Here is a 15,094-nt window from a genome sequence, read left to right as displayed (position 1 = left end):
TGATCTGGCTTTTCGTCCCGAGCCCGATGGCGGAATCGTATGGTGATGGGTTGTATCTGATCACAAATAATGCCATGGAACTAGTGACAGAGAACAGGAAGTCTCGGAGATTAGATGCGAGGAGGTGCAGCGCTCGGTCGAACATGTGATTTTGACAGTGGTTGCTCGTGGTTTCCTCTTTCCCCCCCCCCACCCCCTCTCCTCGAGGTTTTTCAAGGTCCTGTCTTGCACCACCGTCCTGTCTTAGCATCTTATCTTCTCCACGTCACGTTTTCCCACGTTCGGTTTGTCGTCCGGTTACCTATTGAATCATCGGGACTCCATATCTTGGTCTGGCCGTCATCTGACAATGACCCAACTACCAAGGACAAAACCGCCTCCCAACCTGACCCCAGTGTATGTACTACCCCAAAAGCTCTATACCAAGGATAAACTCGCTAACGCGACGGGTTTACTCCCGAAAAGCGCCTTGGTAGCGTCAGCAACCCGCAGTCAACCAGTTCCAAACGCCTCTGGGACTCTCGCCGCGTACACAGAGCTCTTCCCCGCCACCGAAGATACACCAATCGCACATGGCGGAATATGGATCCTGGACCTGAACTCTACCCGCTCGTGGCCGATTCCTGGCACCCCCAGTGCCCGGTTTCCTCAGTGGCTTGGTCGCAGCGACCAGGTTGTCTGGCTCGAGGCGTGCCCGGATGGGCATACGCGGTTTGTCGTTGCGGATGCCCGCCTTCGCGGGGAGAGGTATGTGGCTGGAACTGTTGCGGGGCCGGTCTGGGATCTTCGCACGACGCGTGTTGTGAATATGGGGGATCCCGCGGATGATGTCGACGATAATCTGGGTTTTGCCGTTGTCGGAGAAGTCGATGGCGACGGGCGGTTATTCAATCCGCTGGAAGGTGGTCGGAGTCTGAAGGATACGGCTGGTGGCCCAGGAGTCTGTCATCGTCCTGGCCATGTCCACTGCCGACAGGAGATGGGCCACCGGCGAATTGTCATATGGTTTGGCTCCCTTGTTCGACCACCCACGGATTCCCCGCGTGGCCGATATACCATTCCCAGGGTGACAAACCTGATGGCGTACTTCGATCTCGGGAACGTCTCGCTGCAGTCCCAGTCTGACGAGAAGGGACAGGAGATTTGTCCAGACTTTGTTATATCTTCCTGGGTGATCCTCTTCACGGCCCCAGATCCCGAGGTCGACAGTGCAACACACACGGTCTCTTCATGCTACATCTGCCCGATGCTCGACTGGAGCGGGCTGCTAGTTCCCGACGACTACTACAAAGCGTTCCGGCATCGTGGCCTTGGAGGAGCCTGCTCATCTCCAGCAGTAAGCAACAGAGGGCAAGTAGGATTCCTAGCCCAGAAGCAAGACGGATTTGCGGCGGATAAGAACCGGATTATTATTGTCACCGACAACCAGAGGGGGCTATATGAGGAGATATTCGCCTCTGCTGATGGCAAGGGTCAGTGGGATCTCAGTCCCTCTCGTGTCTCATTCGCCGCCGACGGGAGACTGCTTCTCAGTGTCGAAGACAAAGGCCGGAAAGTGCTGTATCAGCTGGATCCCGTTGATGGGGCGACACCGGCTGATCTAAAGCGCATCGCTCCATTCGCCTCGTCCGCAAAGTCTGTTGTCTATGCCACGCCACTAGGCGACAGTCCTTCGAGGATCCTACTTACCTGCGAGAGTTTTGTCCAACCACCACAGTTCATCCTGCACGACCTTGTCGCCGGAGCTATAGCTGAGTTCCCACTCGATAATCCACGCTTCGGACTATCCAAGGACCAAATAAAAGAGGTTTGGTTCCCCAGCGCAAACAACCGCAAGATCCACGCATGGGTGATCAAGCCGTCGTTCTTCAACCCAGAACACAAGTACCCCGTCGCCTACTTTATCCAGGATAGCCAACACGGCAGCTGGAGCAGTATTTGGAGTACCAGCACCACCACCAGCCCAAACCTAGCCTTCTTCGCCGAACACGGCTACGTGGTCGTCGCGCCCAATATTACAGGGAGCATTGGGTACGGCGAGGACTTCGTGAACAGCACACAGCATTCCCCCACTGACATGGCCTACCAAGACCTTCACCACGGATTCAAGTACATCCAGAATGAACTCCCCTACATTGACAGCCGCCGCGCCGTTGCCCTCGGATGTGGGTACGGTGGGTACATGGTAAACTGGATCCAGGGCCACGACCTCGGCCGTCGATTCCGCGGGCTAGTGTCTTGTAACGGGATCTTCAGTATCATGACCTACCTCGCGGCTGACGTGCAGCATCCCGTCTTCCACGAGCTGGGCGGGCCACCCTGGCTCGCTGCGGGGGAGTGGAGGCGCGCGGATCCCGCGCGGCATCTACATAACTGGAAGACGCCGCAGATGGTTATTTACGACCCGGTAGATGCGCAGGTTCGTGTCTCTGACGCGCTGGCGGCTGTCAAGACGCTGCGGCTCAGGGAGGTGGAGTGTGAGTTCTTGGATTTGGAGGCAAGTGGGGGCCATATGAACCGACCAGAACGTCAAGTGCTGTTTTATCACACTGTTCTTGATTGGATGGCAAGGTATACAAAGTAATCGACAGTCAATGTATGAGAAAGGAGCCGGCCGTACGCCGGTTCAAGAACTTTTTCCCCTCACATTTAGTATCATGATGGATGTGGTGGACGGCAAAGATTTTAGGCCGGGGGAGAAGAATCAAATGTGTACCTATCCGAAAATGATTGAATATGTAGGGAAATGGGGTTCCCAAGGACATGGAGTTCACACGGCCGCAATTAGCCGTAGCTATCTAAAACGTGGGCCTTGAAGTAGGAGGCTGCTTTGAGTTAGCCATCCATCCTCTCGAGGTCGCATCTTCGGGCCGCCACTGGAGCATGCATGTCCATCATCACACCAGTATAGCTGGGACCGAGCTGGAGGCAACTCCATCGACAGGAGTATTACTGTGGACGACCGAGTCGGAGCTTGCCGTTGCGGGTGCGTACATGTATGCGATATTTGCGGACCTGTAAGAATATGCGGTATAGGGGGAGACGGATAATGAGCTAGATTATTTGAATTCTGCGGATTTTGCGCAGGATGGGTTGGGGGAGTGATCTGCGAAAGAATGACAAACATACGACGGTGTTGGAGGTATCATCCTTGGGATGGATCCTGAGGGTAGTGTCCGAAGGGTTTGATGATTCCACTTGGTGCAGTCTATATAGTTACAGGGAGCTAGGGTTGGTGCAGCGTCACCCTCTGTGTTGGGCATCTTCCTCTCTGTAATGCGGAGGGAGCGTCTTAATAGTGCAAGGATCCCTGATTGGATGGATAGGCGATTTTAGATTCTGAATGTTCAATAGATAGAGGTGTAGTGGATACTTATACATCTCCGGTCTGGCAATCACGCCGGTCTTTTCTATGAATCCTTTCTTTTCTCATAGTACTTCCAGCAGCCCCACGTTGCCGCAAGTACATTTTACATGAGTATAATATACTGCGATTACGGCCTTCCGCTCTCCTTCTACTATTATACTAGACACGAAGCAATAGAAAAGTGGTAGAGTTTTCACAGGTTCGTGCCGTATCTTGGTATGGCTGCTATACAAGGATGGACGCATGTTTGACGCTATACTTGCGACAAACTCACCCTAAATCTAGCGACCGTATATACACAGCGTCGATATGAGTCATCAGACTAGCAAGAAACCTATACATTCCAGGAGCTCTGGATACTATCTTGGCATTTAGACCTTGCGCTCGTGTCAGGTGCTGGTAATTCGGGTAGCGTTGAGCCTTGGAGGGACCGAAATATATATTCCCGCAACAGACTAGTCGGCAACAGCGACAACAACAACAACAGTTAGAAAAGCTGCAAGGTGCAGGATGAATCGACACAAACATGCAACGCATACTATAGTATCGGACAACTTCGAGATTGCGACTTCACGATGGAATTCAGCGAGCAGCCATAGAAAATACCATATCTGTGCCTTCCAGGGAACCCACCGCCTCCACAAGACGAAGGCGCAGAAAGGTAAGGTACGGCTACACTCCATCCGCATCTGAGTACATTCAACGCTCATTCTTACTGAGCATGAAAGTGCATGGCGTGGAGCTAGCTACGTCTTCTCCTCCATCTGGTCCTGGATGATACGGTTTGACATGTGTATGAAATGTGACTAACGAATTTGCTGGGAAAGGTGTAACAGGGGGTCGCGGTGCCCGTTGGGGATGGTAGCGGCGAAGAAGAAGAGGCCCCTTGTGCGGCTGCCGTGCTGGCTAGCATCAGGGCGACGAGGTTGAGTATTAGTTGCATTGTGTAGGTAGGTTTGGCGACAGGCTTGTTCGTGCTTTGTGAAGCTGTTGGAAATGGGCGATAGAGGTCTTAAGTCTTCGCGACTTCCGAGACAACAACAGCGAAGAGACGAGACTGCACCGAGATCTGCCGGGTCGATCGCGGCCTGCGGATTCTGGCGACAGCATCTCCATCTGAACTCAATTAGATATGTCTTTTGATGACCAGTATAGATCTAGCGATGAAGATATATTTATTGAGAGCCACGCGGGCAAAGTATGACTATTGGCCGTCAATTTGTGATGTCTTTGGCATTGAATGATCTGCAGCATTCGCGTTTTGGGTTACACGGAAAACTCTGCGACCTTTGGACCTTCAGGCCAAAATAAGAGACAAAAGAGTTTCGCGTGTCAATTTCTCTCGTCTTGAGGAGTTTGAAGAGTCAAAATTATTGATGGATGAGAATTCGTCGCATTTTCGAGCCTATGTTTATTGTTGAGTCCTCTGCTCTCGTCGGCCAATGGGGCGGGAAACGGAGCTCAGGCACCCATGAGGCTGCAAAAATGTTTAATGCAGGTTTTGATGACGATCTGCAGTGGTTCCTTGATGGAGGATCAAAAAACGTCCCAAGCTCAAAGAGAGTTTGTCTTCGCCAGGACATCGCGATGCTGGCCGGTGGAGCAGCGAGCGGAACCTCCGACCGCGACGCCGCGTGCGAGTCCATAGAGATACTATGGCCTGTGGCCGACACATCTCAGCGAGCTTGCTCTTCCAACAAGATTAGACGAATGAGCCTATTGTTATACAGCTTTGGCCTGAAGTCAGAAGTCGGCCAGACCGACCATCATGATGGCGCTAGCGGTGGAGAGAATGGGACGCGATATTTTTAGCAGCGGGCGTTCCTCGCAGCCTGAGGCAGCAAAGGCTTCTCGGCTGTTGAACGCGCGACCCGTGGAAACTGGAAACCTATCGTGGTTCCCCTTTCAACGCCGCTGGAACCAAGAAACCTTCTTTTGTTCACATCTCAAATTTGCAAGAATGTGACAAAGAAATCCCTGGAGCTTGGACTCTGAAGCTGCCAAAGCCGAGACAAGGCTGAGATGACGGTCGCACGAGCTGAGGCTGTGCCAGGCTGTTAGCCTGCAGGTCAAAGCGAAATGGCCCCCTCATTTAACTGAAGCACCTGCGCTCGTCCGTTTGAGATCTTCTCCTGCACCTCCAAACCACTGGCCATCATGGCTTCCGAATCGAACAGTGATTCGTATCGGTTGCCGCCACTGCCAAACTACCTCTCCTCGTGGAACAACCCATTCGACCTGGGCGACCGCTCGAATATCCGCTACGAGTCTGCCGCTTCACACGAACACGAACACGAGCAGGAGCCGGAGGCGGAGCCGGGACACAAGCACGAACCACCCGTTGGCCTGGGAATCAGTGACAGCCAGCCATCGCCCTCCTCCCTCCCCAACCATCCAACGCACTCCCGCACCGTGAGCTACGACGACACAGCGACACTCGGTCGGTCGCCTAGTAACCGCGCTTCCTCGCGCTTCGCCGGCTCCGATGCTGCTCTGCTCGGCGAGCACTCCCCGCCGCTCAAATGTCCGACCACAAAAACCATTGTCCACCGCCGATTGGGCTGGGTCCCGGTCACCATCCTCGTCCTCGGCTTTTACTCTACCCTTGTCTCCGGCCTATACCTCGTCGTCGCGTTCCTGAAACCTCGATATGGAAAGGGCGTGGGAGTGGATGGAAAACTGGCACCGTCGACGGCGAGTCTGCTCAGTACGCTGTTTGCAAAGACGGTTGAGCTGGCATACGTGACCGTTTGCGTGGCGTTTCTGGGACAGGTTCTTACTCGTCGGGCAATCACAAGAGGGTCCAAGGGAATATCGATTGCGGATATGAGCATGCGGACGTGGATTATGCAGCCGGGGTCGATGATTGTCCACTGGGAAAGTCTCCGATATTCGGGCTGGACAATCCTCGGGGCGATTACATTGACCGCAACGATAGTCGCGATGCTGTATACCACCGCTGCCGAAGCTCTAGGTAGAGTTTTCACCTGATCGCAGATGGCCGAGCTAACAGAATAGTGACCCCCAAGCTCCGCATGGGCCCTTTCGAAGATCGCATGCTCGTCGGAGATGTCCACGCCTCGTTCGCCAATACCATATACCTCGCGAACAACTGTCAGACGCCGGTTGCCCTGGCATCCGACCCAGACTACCGCAACCTCACCTGCCTGGATATGCAGCACGCCGGCCAGGCGTACCATAACTACCAGGCTTTCCTCCACGCGTGGAGCCTCGCGACCGAAGGGAATCGGTCAAGTTCAACACAGTTGTCGTCTCGACCTCGTCCGGTCGGGTCCGTCAACGATAATACCACGATGACGGGGAGTTGGATTGAGATGCAGAATATGACGGCGCTCTCGGAGAAATATGGTCGCATTGTGCACAATGTGACAGCTGCGATGCCGCATGGAGGGATTATAGGCGCCGCAAATCACCCTGATAACGACATTACCCAACCGAGAGATCGGTCGGGCGAGGGAAACTATGACCTGGATGCATCTGTCCCATCGCCAGCGGTCAACGTGCTTTGTGTGGGCATGACAAAGACCGAGCTAAAGCCCATCGTTTATGACGAGTGGCCAAACACGGAGGGCAAATTCGATCCAGTAACATGGACGACCGAGGTGCCCGATAATGTCCCGCCTCCTGCCGACTGGCACAATCGCACAGTTGTGGACGATATCTTTGGCTTTGGACCCGACTATCCTGGCTACTATGCGCCCATCTTTGGAAAACTCCCGAAGCCGCACAACACTATCCTCAACGTCACTGGCCAATACCTTCCGGGCGCGATCTACCTCCTCGGGGCGGCCCCGGAGGATGTTCAGCCACCGTATGTCCTTTGCTCACTCAGAGCAAAACAGTCACCTGCGTGCTCAACCCAGTACAAAGCCACAGCCAGCGGTTCGGAGCTCAGCACAAGGTGCGAAGACGGTCACTCGCTCCAGTACAACGTTCGCAATCCTGATACCCCGACCGAAATCTGGACACCCGACTGGAAAAGCATCGCGTCGGAGTGGGCCTTCACTATTTCTCTGAACGCAGGTATCACAGATGGGGCGTCCATGAACGCCCGCCTTCTCATGCAGTTCTTCCCCAAGACTCCGTGGCTAGACCCGAACCTTCCATCCATCAGTGAAGCCCTGGCAGTCCTAGCTGGAAACACGCTCCTCATGAGCTCTCAGAACGCGCCATTCGTCCATTTCTGGAACTACAGCCAAGAAGAATTCCCGGATAACATCCTCCCCGAGCCAGTCACACAATCCTTCAACGCAACCCTCCGCTCGGTCGAGTACGCCTCCGGAGGGACCCAACGGTGGCAGGGCATCTTCTACCCAATCCTCATCTTCGCCTTCATCACCAGCGCCCTCTGTCTCGCCTTCCTGATCCTCGAAGTCCGCGGCAAGCAAATCACCGACTTCACCGAGCCGCAAAACCTCTTCGCGCTGGCCATGAACAGCCCCTCAACGTCCCGTTTGCAAGGAGCCTGCGGCTCCGGACCCGAGGGACGTCAACTAAAAGAGCGCTGGTACGTTGCGATGGAGGAGCACGACGAGCATTATTATATCCAGCCCAAGGCCGAGGAGAATACGCCGAGGGTGTCGATTCATCGCAGTCCGTCGGTTGATGATATTGAGATGGAGGAGCACGGGCCGTTGAAGACGGCTGCGACGAATAGTCCGGCGATGGATGAGTATCGCCGCCTATCCTCGCGGAAGAGCTGGGTGTCGAGGACGTTTTATTAATGGGACTATTATATATCTCGAATAATGTCTAGCCTAATGTTTGTGTGGATAATCGAATTCTAGCCTTGAGCGGTTTTGTGCTTTGTTGCATATCGTGACCACCCCGTCGTATGCCTGGGGTGGAATGAGAAGTCTCCCATTTCTTAACAACTATAGCAGAGCCTGGGTGGTACAAAGATAGTAGTGTCTTCTTGTTCCCCACTCTCCACAGAATTGACCGTGCGTGGAAAACATCGGGTCCTTCAAGGTTCGAAGTTGCGCTCCATCCACGGTAGGCATCGCGACGCAACAAGATGCTCCGCGACCCTAGAGACCTTATGGAAGCTGACTGATCGAAAGGATATGCCAGGGTGATGACTCGATTGCGCAAATCTGGCCGTGTCTTTCCATCTGCCCTGGAGTCGCCTATAGCTCGCTCGAGGATATACGGCATCCCAAATTGAATCCCCTCGCAACTGCGTGTTCACGCATTGTCTCGTGGAAGACAGAGTCTCAATCTTCCTCCCGGTAGCTGTGTAGTGACTCCCCTTCCCTTATGGTACCTTTGTTATTCTTTTTTGGTATACTGGGACATAGGTGACAGTGAACAATAACCACCTGGGACTAACTTCTCCCAGCCCGCTCGGATTGGTAGAGTACCATGTGGCAGGACTAGCCTAGTCAGGGATCAATCATACCCACTCAACCTTATAATACGCACTTAATGATCTTTTTGGTTACTTCTGTCTCGCTCTCTTGTTTGCAATGGCTCCGCATTTTCCGTTCTCATCTAGACGGATCACACCCTAGTGTGGATACAGTGTCCATGTACATTGAAATGAGTGTGACCAGGTGCTTGTTAATGCCGGCGGTTCGGCCGGAGTGGATGAAGAATTGGGTGAGGGAGTGGCTTAAATGTAGACGATCATAATCCTTTACTGACAACAGGTGTACTATAAGAAACCCTTATACCGCTATTACATTAACCAATGGTCGAACTGACATTACCTCCCCTTACGAATTTACTATACATTAATCGCTAACCTCAGCCCTCCATCCCTCCCTCAAAGCGCAACACACACGCAGTATGGATTATCTAGTCGAGTATCTAACTAACAACCTTCGAAACCCCAAACTCCGTAACCCCCTCGAAAACAGAACCCACAGACCAAAGCTTCACCCTCGGAAACCCAACCCCATCCCCATGATACTCCAGCGTCTCATCCCCATCCTCCAACTTCTTCGCATACGCAAGCCCCCATTTCCCCTTGAACCCCGGCTTGATAACCAGCCACGGATTCTGGCGCCCGTTCTCTGGGTCGTCCGTTGCGATTGCGGCGTCTTGGATGCTCGCAGGCCAGCGCGATCTCGATAGTGGTGGTTGCACGAGTGAGAGGGGGGCCATTCGGGGAATGGGGACACGCGGGAGCGAGGAGCCCTTTAGTAAAGCACTGAAGAAGGGGACCTTCGGATTAAATGGGGCCGGGGTATCGGAGGGGTGGTAGACGCGGAGCTCGAGGTCGGATTTGCCGACGGGTTTGAAGTCGAAGACGGCGCGGTGTTTGGGGATGTCTACCCGGATATTAGCATACATACAGACCCCCCCTGTTCAATACTAAAAAGCTTTGGGTAGGGTATAAGGAAGGGCAGCGTACTCCAATTCCTCCTCCCATTCCACACACTCGCATCCGTCGAAACATAAATCGTACTAATCCGCAGTTCGGCCTTGCCACTATGCGGATTGACCGCACGACCCGGGATGAGAATCAACTCGTCGTACGGTCCGACATCCGTTTCCTCGTACCGCACAATCATGATACCTTTGAGCCATCCCTCGCGAAACTGCGATTTCCCGCCGGGTAGTTTTTGAAGTGCCTCTGGGTGGATTGTTTCGAAGGGGTGGTAGGCGCCTGGGGGAAGGATGTCTTGTAGGATCTCGGGGCGGTTGTTTGGGTTTTGAGCGGGCGAGTCGGGTTCGTCGATGTCGGTGTAGAGGAATGTCCAACTTTTTGAACGCAGGGTCCAGGGGGGTGGGGCGATGGGGACGCTTTTGGTTGGGGAGGAGCCGGGGGTTGAGGGGGTGGGCGGCGTGGGGAGGAAGTCGGTCATCTTTGGTACTAGGTATGGACCTTTGAAGGCCTCCGTTGGATGTAATGCACGAGTGCAAGAATCAAGTGATGAGACAGGATGATTTAAATCAGAACAGCCCCCGCATCCTTGCGTGGGCGCATTCTTTGTACTCCGTAACATGTGAAGATCTACGGATCGTCGCGGACTTGGGATGACCTCATCCCAGCCCATAAGGCGTTAGCCTCCTTGTTAGCAAAAGATTAACTGACTCGAACTTGACGAGTAGGCTTCTTGACTTTGAAAACTCGTAAATATGGACCAGGTTATGCCCCGGCTATGAATACTGCACAGGATTGCGGGCGCGCATTCCAGGCCTGGGCCTATCATCGCCTCGGCTCTCGATCCTCGGCTTTAACGTTGCACTTGGCATCCAAATTATTTGCATCCGATATCCTCCCTCAGTCATCCAATTCTGACTTATGCTTCCAATGGCTTGGTGCAGTGATAATTGAGTCGCGAAAGACTATGGATAGCGTAGGTATGTGGTACGCCAAGAAGTAGACTCGCACTTGAAATGGTACGAGTAGTAGGTAGTAGTCGCTTGATTTCCTTGTGGTTCTGGCCTGTAATGTCTTCTCACTAATCTTTTGTCGGTAGTAACTAGTACGTGGTGTTAATGGAATGAAGGCACGCGAGCCCTAAATTGCAATTATCTGGATCCTGCGATGCACTCACAATTCCAAGATAACTATAGAATCCATCATAACCACGCGTGGCCTGATAATAGTCCTCTTAGTTATTTATAGTCCTCTGTGTTTTCGCCAGCTGTGTCACCGTCGCTATTATAAAAGTTATAATATAGGCTAAAGTTTCCATTCACGCCTCTTAGACCTCGTCGGGATCCTTAATAATCTGATTCTTAAATGAGCAAGCCATATCTCTAGCGGGCTGCTAGGTGCTTGATGTTAGAAAAAGTCCAATGGCCTGTCTAGAGAGAGTACTTATCGTGGGCCTGTAGCCGGGAGGGGCATAATCAGAGTGTACTTCTATCCGCCAGCTCTTGAACTTCTGCGCCTGCTGTGTGTTGTATCTAGACAAAGGCGCGGCCAAATACGTATGACCGAATAGGTGCACTCGCAGAACTCTGCGGCTTAGGGAGTGGATGGTCTTGATCTTGCTCCGCCAGATGTTGGTTGTGCTTTGTGTATTTACAGATAAGTGGATGTTCCTTTCGGGATGAATACCACAAAGCCACCATATCAAATCTGCTTTACTGAAGAATAACGAAAGTAAGAGAAGCATGTTTCATTACCACGTTCAATGTGTGCAATTATCAAGGATCACAAGGATAGCAGCCATAATAATCTATAAAACTAGTCTCCTACAGACGGCTGACCCTGGAGAGACACTCTATAACAGTAGGGTCACTCGCGCCCGGTCCCAAGCCACAACCAAAACCCCACAAACACAGCCGACATGATCCGTCTAAAACACTACACCCTTGACCTGGGCCACCTTGTGCACATTGATATTGCGGATCATTGCCGTCCAGATGAAACAAAGAACCATAATTCCCGTGCCCGCAGCCAACATCCTCGTCTGCGCATACCCATAAGCCTTTTGAACGCCCAACCTTGCCGCACTTCCAATTGGATATCCTTTCTGCGTATCCAAGTTGCCGACGATATCATCAATGCTGGACAGTTCCGAGGCGGGCAGGTCCTTCTTCAATGCCTTGCGGAAGGTATTCGTCCAGATGGCGCCCGAGATTGTATTCCCCATGGCATCTCCAACTGTTCCGACGACGTTGAGGAGGGCCAAAACGGCTGCAACGTGTTGATGGTCAACGGCCGCCAGAATGGCGAGCTGCTCAATAATAATAAAGATACTCCCGCCAATCGAAATGAAGATCTGACACATGACCAAATATCCAACAGACTGATTCGGCCGGCGGAAGTAAATCATGAGCCCCTGCGCAAAGATATACAGCGGAACCGCAATGTAGAGTAGCCACTTGAACCGCCCCGTCTTGTGAATACTCCATCCCACAAGGAACAGCAGTACCCCACTCACGACATCAAACGTGTTACTCACGTACCCGGCCTCTGAAAGTGTGAGGTCGTTGACGACCTGCAGGAAGGACGTAAAGTAATTAGCCCAGCAGTAATATGCGATTTGGTAGGTTGCGTCGAGGAGACAGGCACCGATGACTGTGCGGTCTCGGATGAAGCTGAATTTGATCATGGGGACGGGGGCGATGTAGAGTTCGTGGATGACGAAGACGGCGAGCATTACCACGCCCACGACGATCATTGCGATGATGTAGCCAGTTGACCAGCCGTGGGGTGCGGAGTCGGCAATTTCAAAAGGGAGGAAGAAGACTGTTAACCCGGCGGAGAAGACGAAGACGCCGAATGCTGAAATCATTTATTAGCTTGGAGTCTTGTTTGCGGGTTATGTTGGTAGGGTAGGGCGGGGTGTACCATCAAACTCGACAATATAATGCCAGATACTCTGCACCAGCGTCCGTCCGCTAGACTCCCGAGCGAGTGCTCCTTGGCTGGCTGCCTTCTTCAAGTTCACTTTGAAGAGCACGAACAGCGGCGCAGCGACGATGGGGAAAATAATCGCAAACGCGCCAAAGCCCCAGCGCCAGCTGTACTTCTCTTCAAACTCCTCGGCGGCCTTGGGGCCTGCAAAGGCTGTGATGATATAGGGCGAGGATGTGAAGGCGTAAGCGAGGGCTCGATTCTTCAGTCTTGACGAGTCGGCTGTGATGACGTCGACGGTGTATGTCATTCCGCCGAAGCCGAGGGTGTAGAAGACCTATTGCAATGCTGTTAGCACGGTCTTCATAATACATGGTGGGCTTGAGTCTGGGAACATACATATGCAGCGCAGAAGGTAGGCAGGTTATGGCACGCAGCCATCATAACCAGACCCATGGTCGCAAAGAGGGTCATAAGCGCGAAACCCTCAGCACGGCCCCATACGTCAAGAATCTTCGCGAGGGGGATATAAACAGCGGCAGTGACGGCGTCGGCAACGACATAGATCGTTGTCAGGAGCGAGTGAGAGTCCCAGTCGCTGGTAACGTATGGCAGGAGACTAGACAAGATCGAGGATTGAAAGGCGTTGACGAAGTAGAGGAACCATATGCTGTCGAGGGATCAGTAAGGGAAGGGTGATAATGGTGGGAGGCACCGCACTTGATGAAAACTGCAATCAGGGCAGCCTTCGACCAGGTGGCCGTGACGGCCTCGACGTCGTTAACACCACGCTGGGTGTTCTCATGTGCATCCTGTGGTTGGACGTTGTCGTTCTGAGAACCGCCTTCGGGAGAATTCTCGGGCTTGAATCCCTCCCCAGGGGCAAGACCAGACTCGGGTGAAGGATCGATCTTGAAAGCTTGTTCTGTAGTGACAGCCTCAGGAGCAACAAACTCATCGGTACTGCGACGGCGGAATGCAGAGCGCAGCCTAGACCTGACAGCCATATTATCGATTCGGGATTGTCGATTGTCGATTTCAAGGGAGGCACCAATGAATCGAGATCAGGAAGAGGGAAACCCTTGCCCTTATAGAAGTCAAGCTCGAGCTAGCGACAGTCGTAGGCCCACCGACTAGAAAGCTCCGACGTCGGCTGATTGAGTTGCGAGCAACGGGTGCGTAATGGATACAGGAAACAAGCTGGCTACATGGGCCCTGGTTTGTCCATCTTTTCTCCAGCTAACTATCTCGAGGATAAACTCCGCTGGAAGTCCACATGGCACATGGTAGCCTCAGACCGTTGACCAGACGGGTGCGCAGGGATGGGGGAGATAATCTAATCAGATAGGATGAGTGGATGGGAGGCGCTGTGACTCGCTGACACGCTGGAAAAGATGTGGAAGCGTGGATCTGTTGGCTCACTTCCACTGCAGGACTCGAGTGGAATGCCGGAAAAGCGGGATCTGATAACTTGCATCGTGTCATGATGGATGGAGACTGCAACCAGGCCCACATTCCATGCAGCCTCGGGCGGTTTAGGGACACCCAGAATCTTCGAACATTCGCCCATGCTGCCCATGTCTTTTGTCTGTGGCTACTACAGATTAGATTCCAAGAGCCGAATTTGGAGATAAGAAATGGTGTCCTGAAATACGGAAATCGCCGACCGAATTATTTTATCATGACGGCATGCAGGGCAATCAGATAAGATGAGATAATTTTCGTGGACCGTGGATTGTGTGGACTGTGGTGCTGTAGAGTGGATCACGCACGCCTGGCACAACCAAGCATTGGCCAAGCAGACTCGCTTCGATGCTTGAATACGCGAAGCCTCGAGCCAAGGTCCACGTAAGACATGGCCTGCTTCAGTCCACTTCCACACTGGGCTCCCCGTTATCATTGGTCTTTCGTCGCTCTTTTTTATGGAATGTGGCTCTGCCGCTCTACGAGATCGAAGAATTTTCCAGGCCAGTCAAGGAGTCCTTGCTAACCCCCATGTGTCAAAAGTTGACGATCTGATAATATATTTTGAGATGTATTAACACTGGTTCCCAGCTCGATGACGTTGGAGGGTGCCAACGAGGCGCCTCCTTGTATCCCTTGCGCATCAAGACTACTCTCCTTTACATCAAGATCACTCATCTTGCAACAGGTCGCTTCTCGAACGAGAACCTACAAGCCGTTAGACAGCCCTACAGATGTGAATTGTGATTGTCAAAAAGTTCTCGTCCTTACTCGACTTCTCCACCCCGTTACGCCCTCATGTTGGAATCGGTCGTCGCCAGGAACCAGAGCGGAGCACAAGTTCAAATAGTCAAGCCACATCGAGGAACCGAAGCGATCTCGAGTCGCGGGCCGGCTACTTGGTTGACGGATTGCACAAGTCGTGCTATAGGACTTGCGACTCGATTCGTATCCACGGGTCCACGGCGTCGTGCGAGGCT

The 15,094-nt window shown here is 52.9% G+C and overlaps 4 protein-coding genes across 4 annotated transcripts; 2 read left to right on the top strand and 2 right to left on the bottom strand.

Annotated features, from left to right (window-relative positions):
• Window positions 1-266: 266 nt before the first annotated feature.
• On the top strand, window positions 267-2,584 carry BJX68DRAFT_276629 (alpha/beta hydrolase family protein; the record flags this gene model as incomplete). Its single annotated transcript, XM_071048148.1, has 2 exons — window positions 267-396; window positions 466-2,584. Exons 1-2 carry the CDS (start codon window positions 350-352, stop codon window positions 2,582-2,584), a joined length of 2,166 nt encoding a protein of 721 aa, XP_070904168.1. The 5' UTR covers window positions 267-349.
• Window positions 2,585-5,270: 2,686 nt separating this feature from the next.
• On the top strand, window positions 5,271-8,262 carry BJX68DRAFT_226021 (uncharacterized protein). The gene is made up of 2 exons (XM_071038443.1): window positions 5,271-6,341; window positions 6,386-8,262. The coding sequence occupies exons 1-2, from the start codon at window positions 5,525-5,527 to the stop codon at window positions 8,110-8,112; spliced, it is 2,544 nt and encodes an 847-aa protein (XP_070904167.1). The 5' UTR covers window positions 5,271-5,524; the 3' UTR covers window positions 8,113-8,262.
• A 937-nt stretch (window positions 8,263-9,199) lies between these two features.
• On the bottom strand, window positions 9,200-10,233 carry BJX68DRAFT_276626 (uncharacterized protein; the record flags this gene model as incomplete). Its single annotated transcript, XM_071048147.1, has 2 exons — window positions 9,747-10,233; window positions 9,200-9,663 (listed from the first exon to the last, which is right to left on the bottom strand). Exons 1-2 carry the CDS (start codon window positions 10,198-10,200, stop codon window positions 9,200-9,202), a joined length of 918 nt encoding a protein of 305 aa, XP_070904166.1. The 5' UTR covers window positions 10,201-10,233.
• Window positions 10,234-11,646: 1,413 nt separating this feature from the next.
• BJX68DRAFT_252258 (major facilitator superfamily domain-containing protein) lies at window positions 11,647-13,657 on the bottom strand (the record flags this gene model as incomplete). Its single annotated transcript, XM_071042527.1, has 4 exons — window positions 11,647-12,578; window positions 12,645-12,987; window positions 13,050-13,320; window positions 13,371-13,657. 4 exons carry the CDS (start codon window positions 13,655-13,657, stop codon window positions 11,647-11,649), a joined length of 1,833 nt encoding a protein of 610 aa, XP_070904165.1.
• Window positions 13,658-15,094: the final 1,437 nt, after the last annotated feature.

Source organism: Aspergillus pseudodeflectus, assembly GCF_044049435.1.
Source record: "Aspergillus pseudodeflectus strain CBS 756.74 chromosome Unknown BJX68scaffold_3, whole genome shotgun sequence".
In the NCBI taxonomy this organism is placed as follows: Eukaryota; Fungi; Ascomycota; class Eurotiomycetes; order Eurotiales; family Aspergillaceae; genus Aspergillus; species Aspergillus pseudodeflectus.
The sequence above is the reverse complement of the archived record's forward strand: the minus strand, read 5'-3'. Positions and strand labels throughout refer to the sequence as shown.

Bases quoted from the DNA above. Each gene is read 5' to 3' on its own strand.
- BJX68DRAFT_226021 (XM_071038443.1), top strand. From the start codon at position 5,525: ATGGCTTCCGAATCGAACAGTGATTCGTATCGGTTGCCGCCACTGCCA. The intron at 6,342-6,385 runs GTAGAGTTTTCA...CTAACAGAATAG, and splicing joins CACCGCTGCCGAAGCTCTAG to TGACCCCCAAGCTCCGCATG.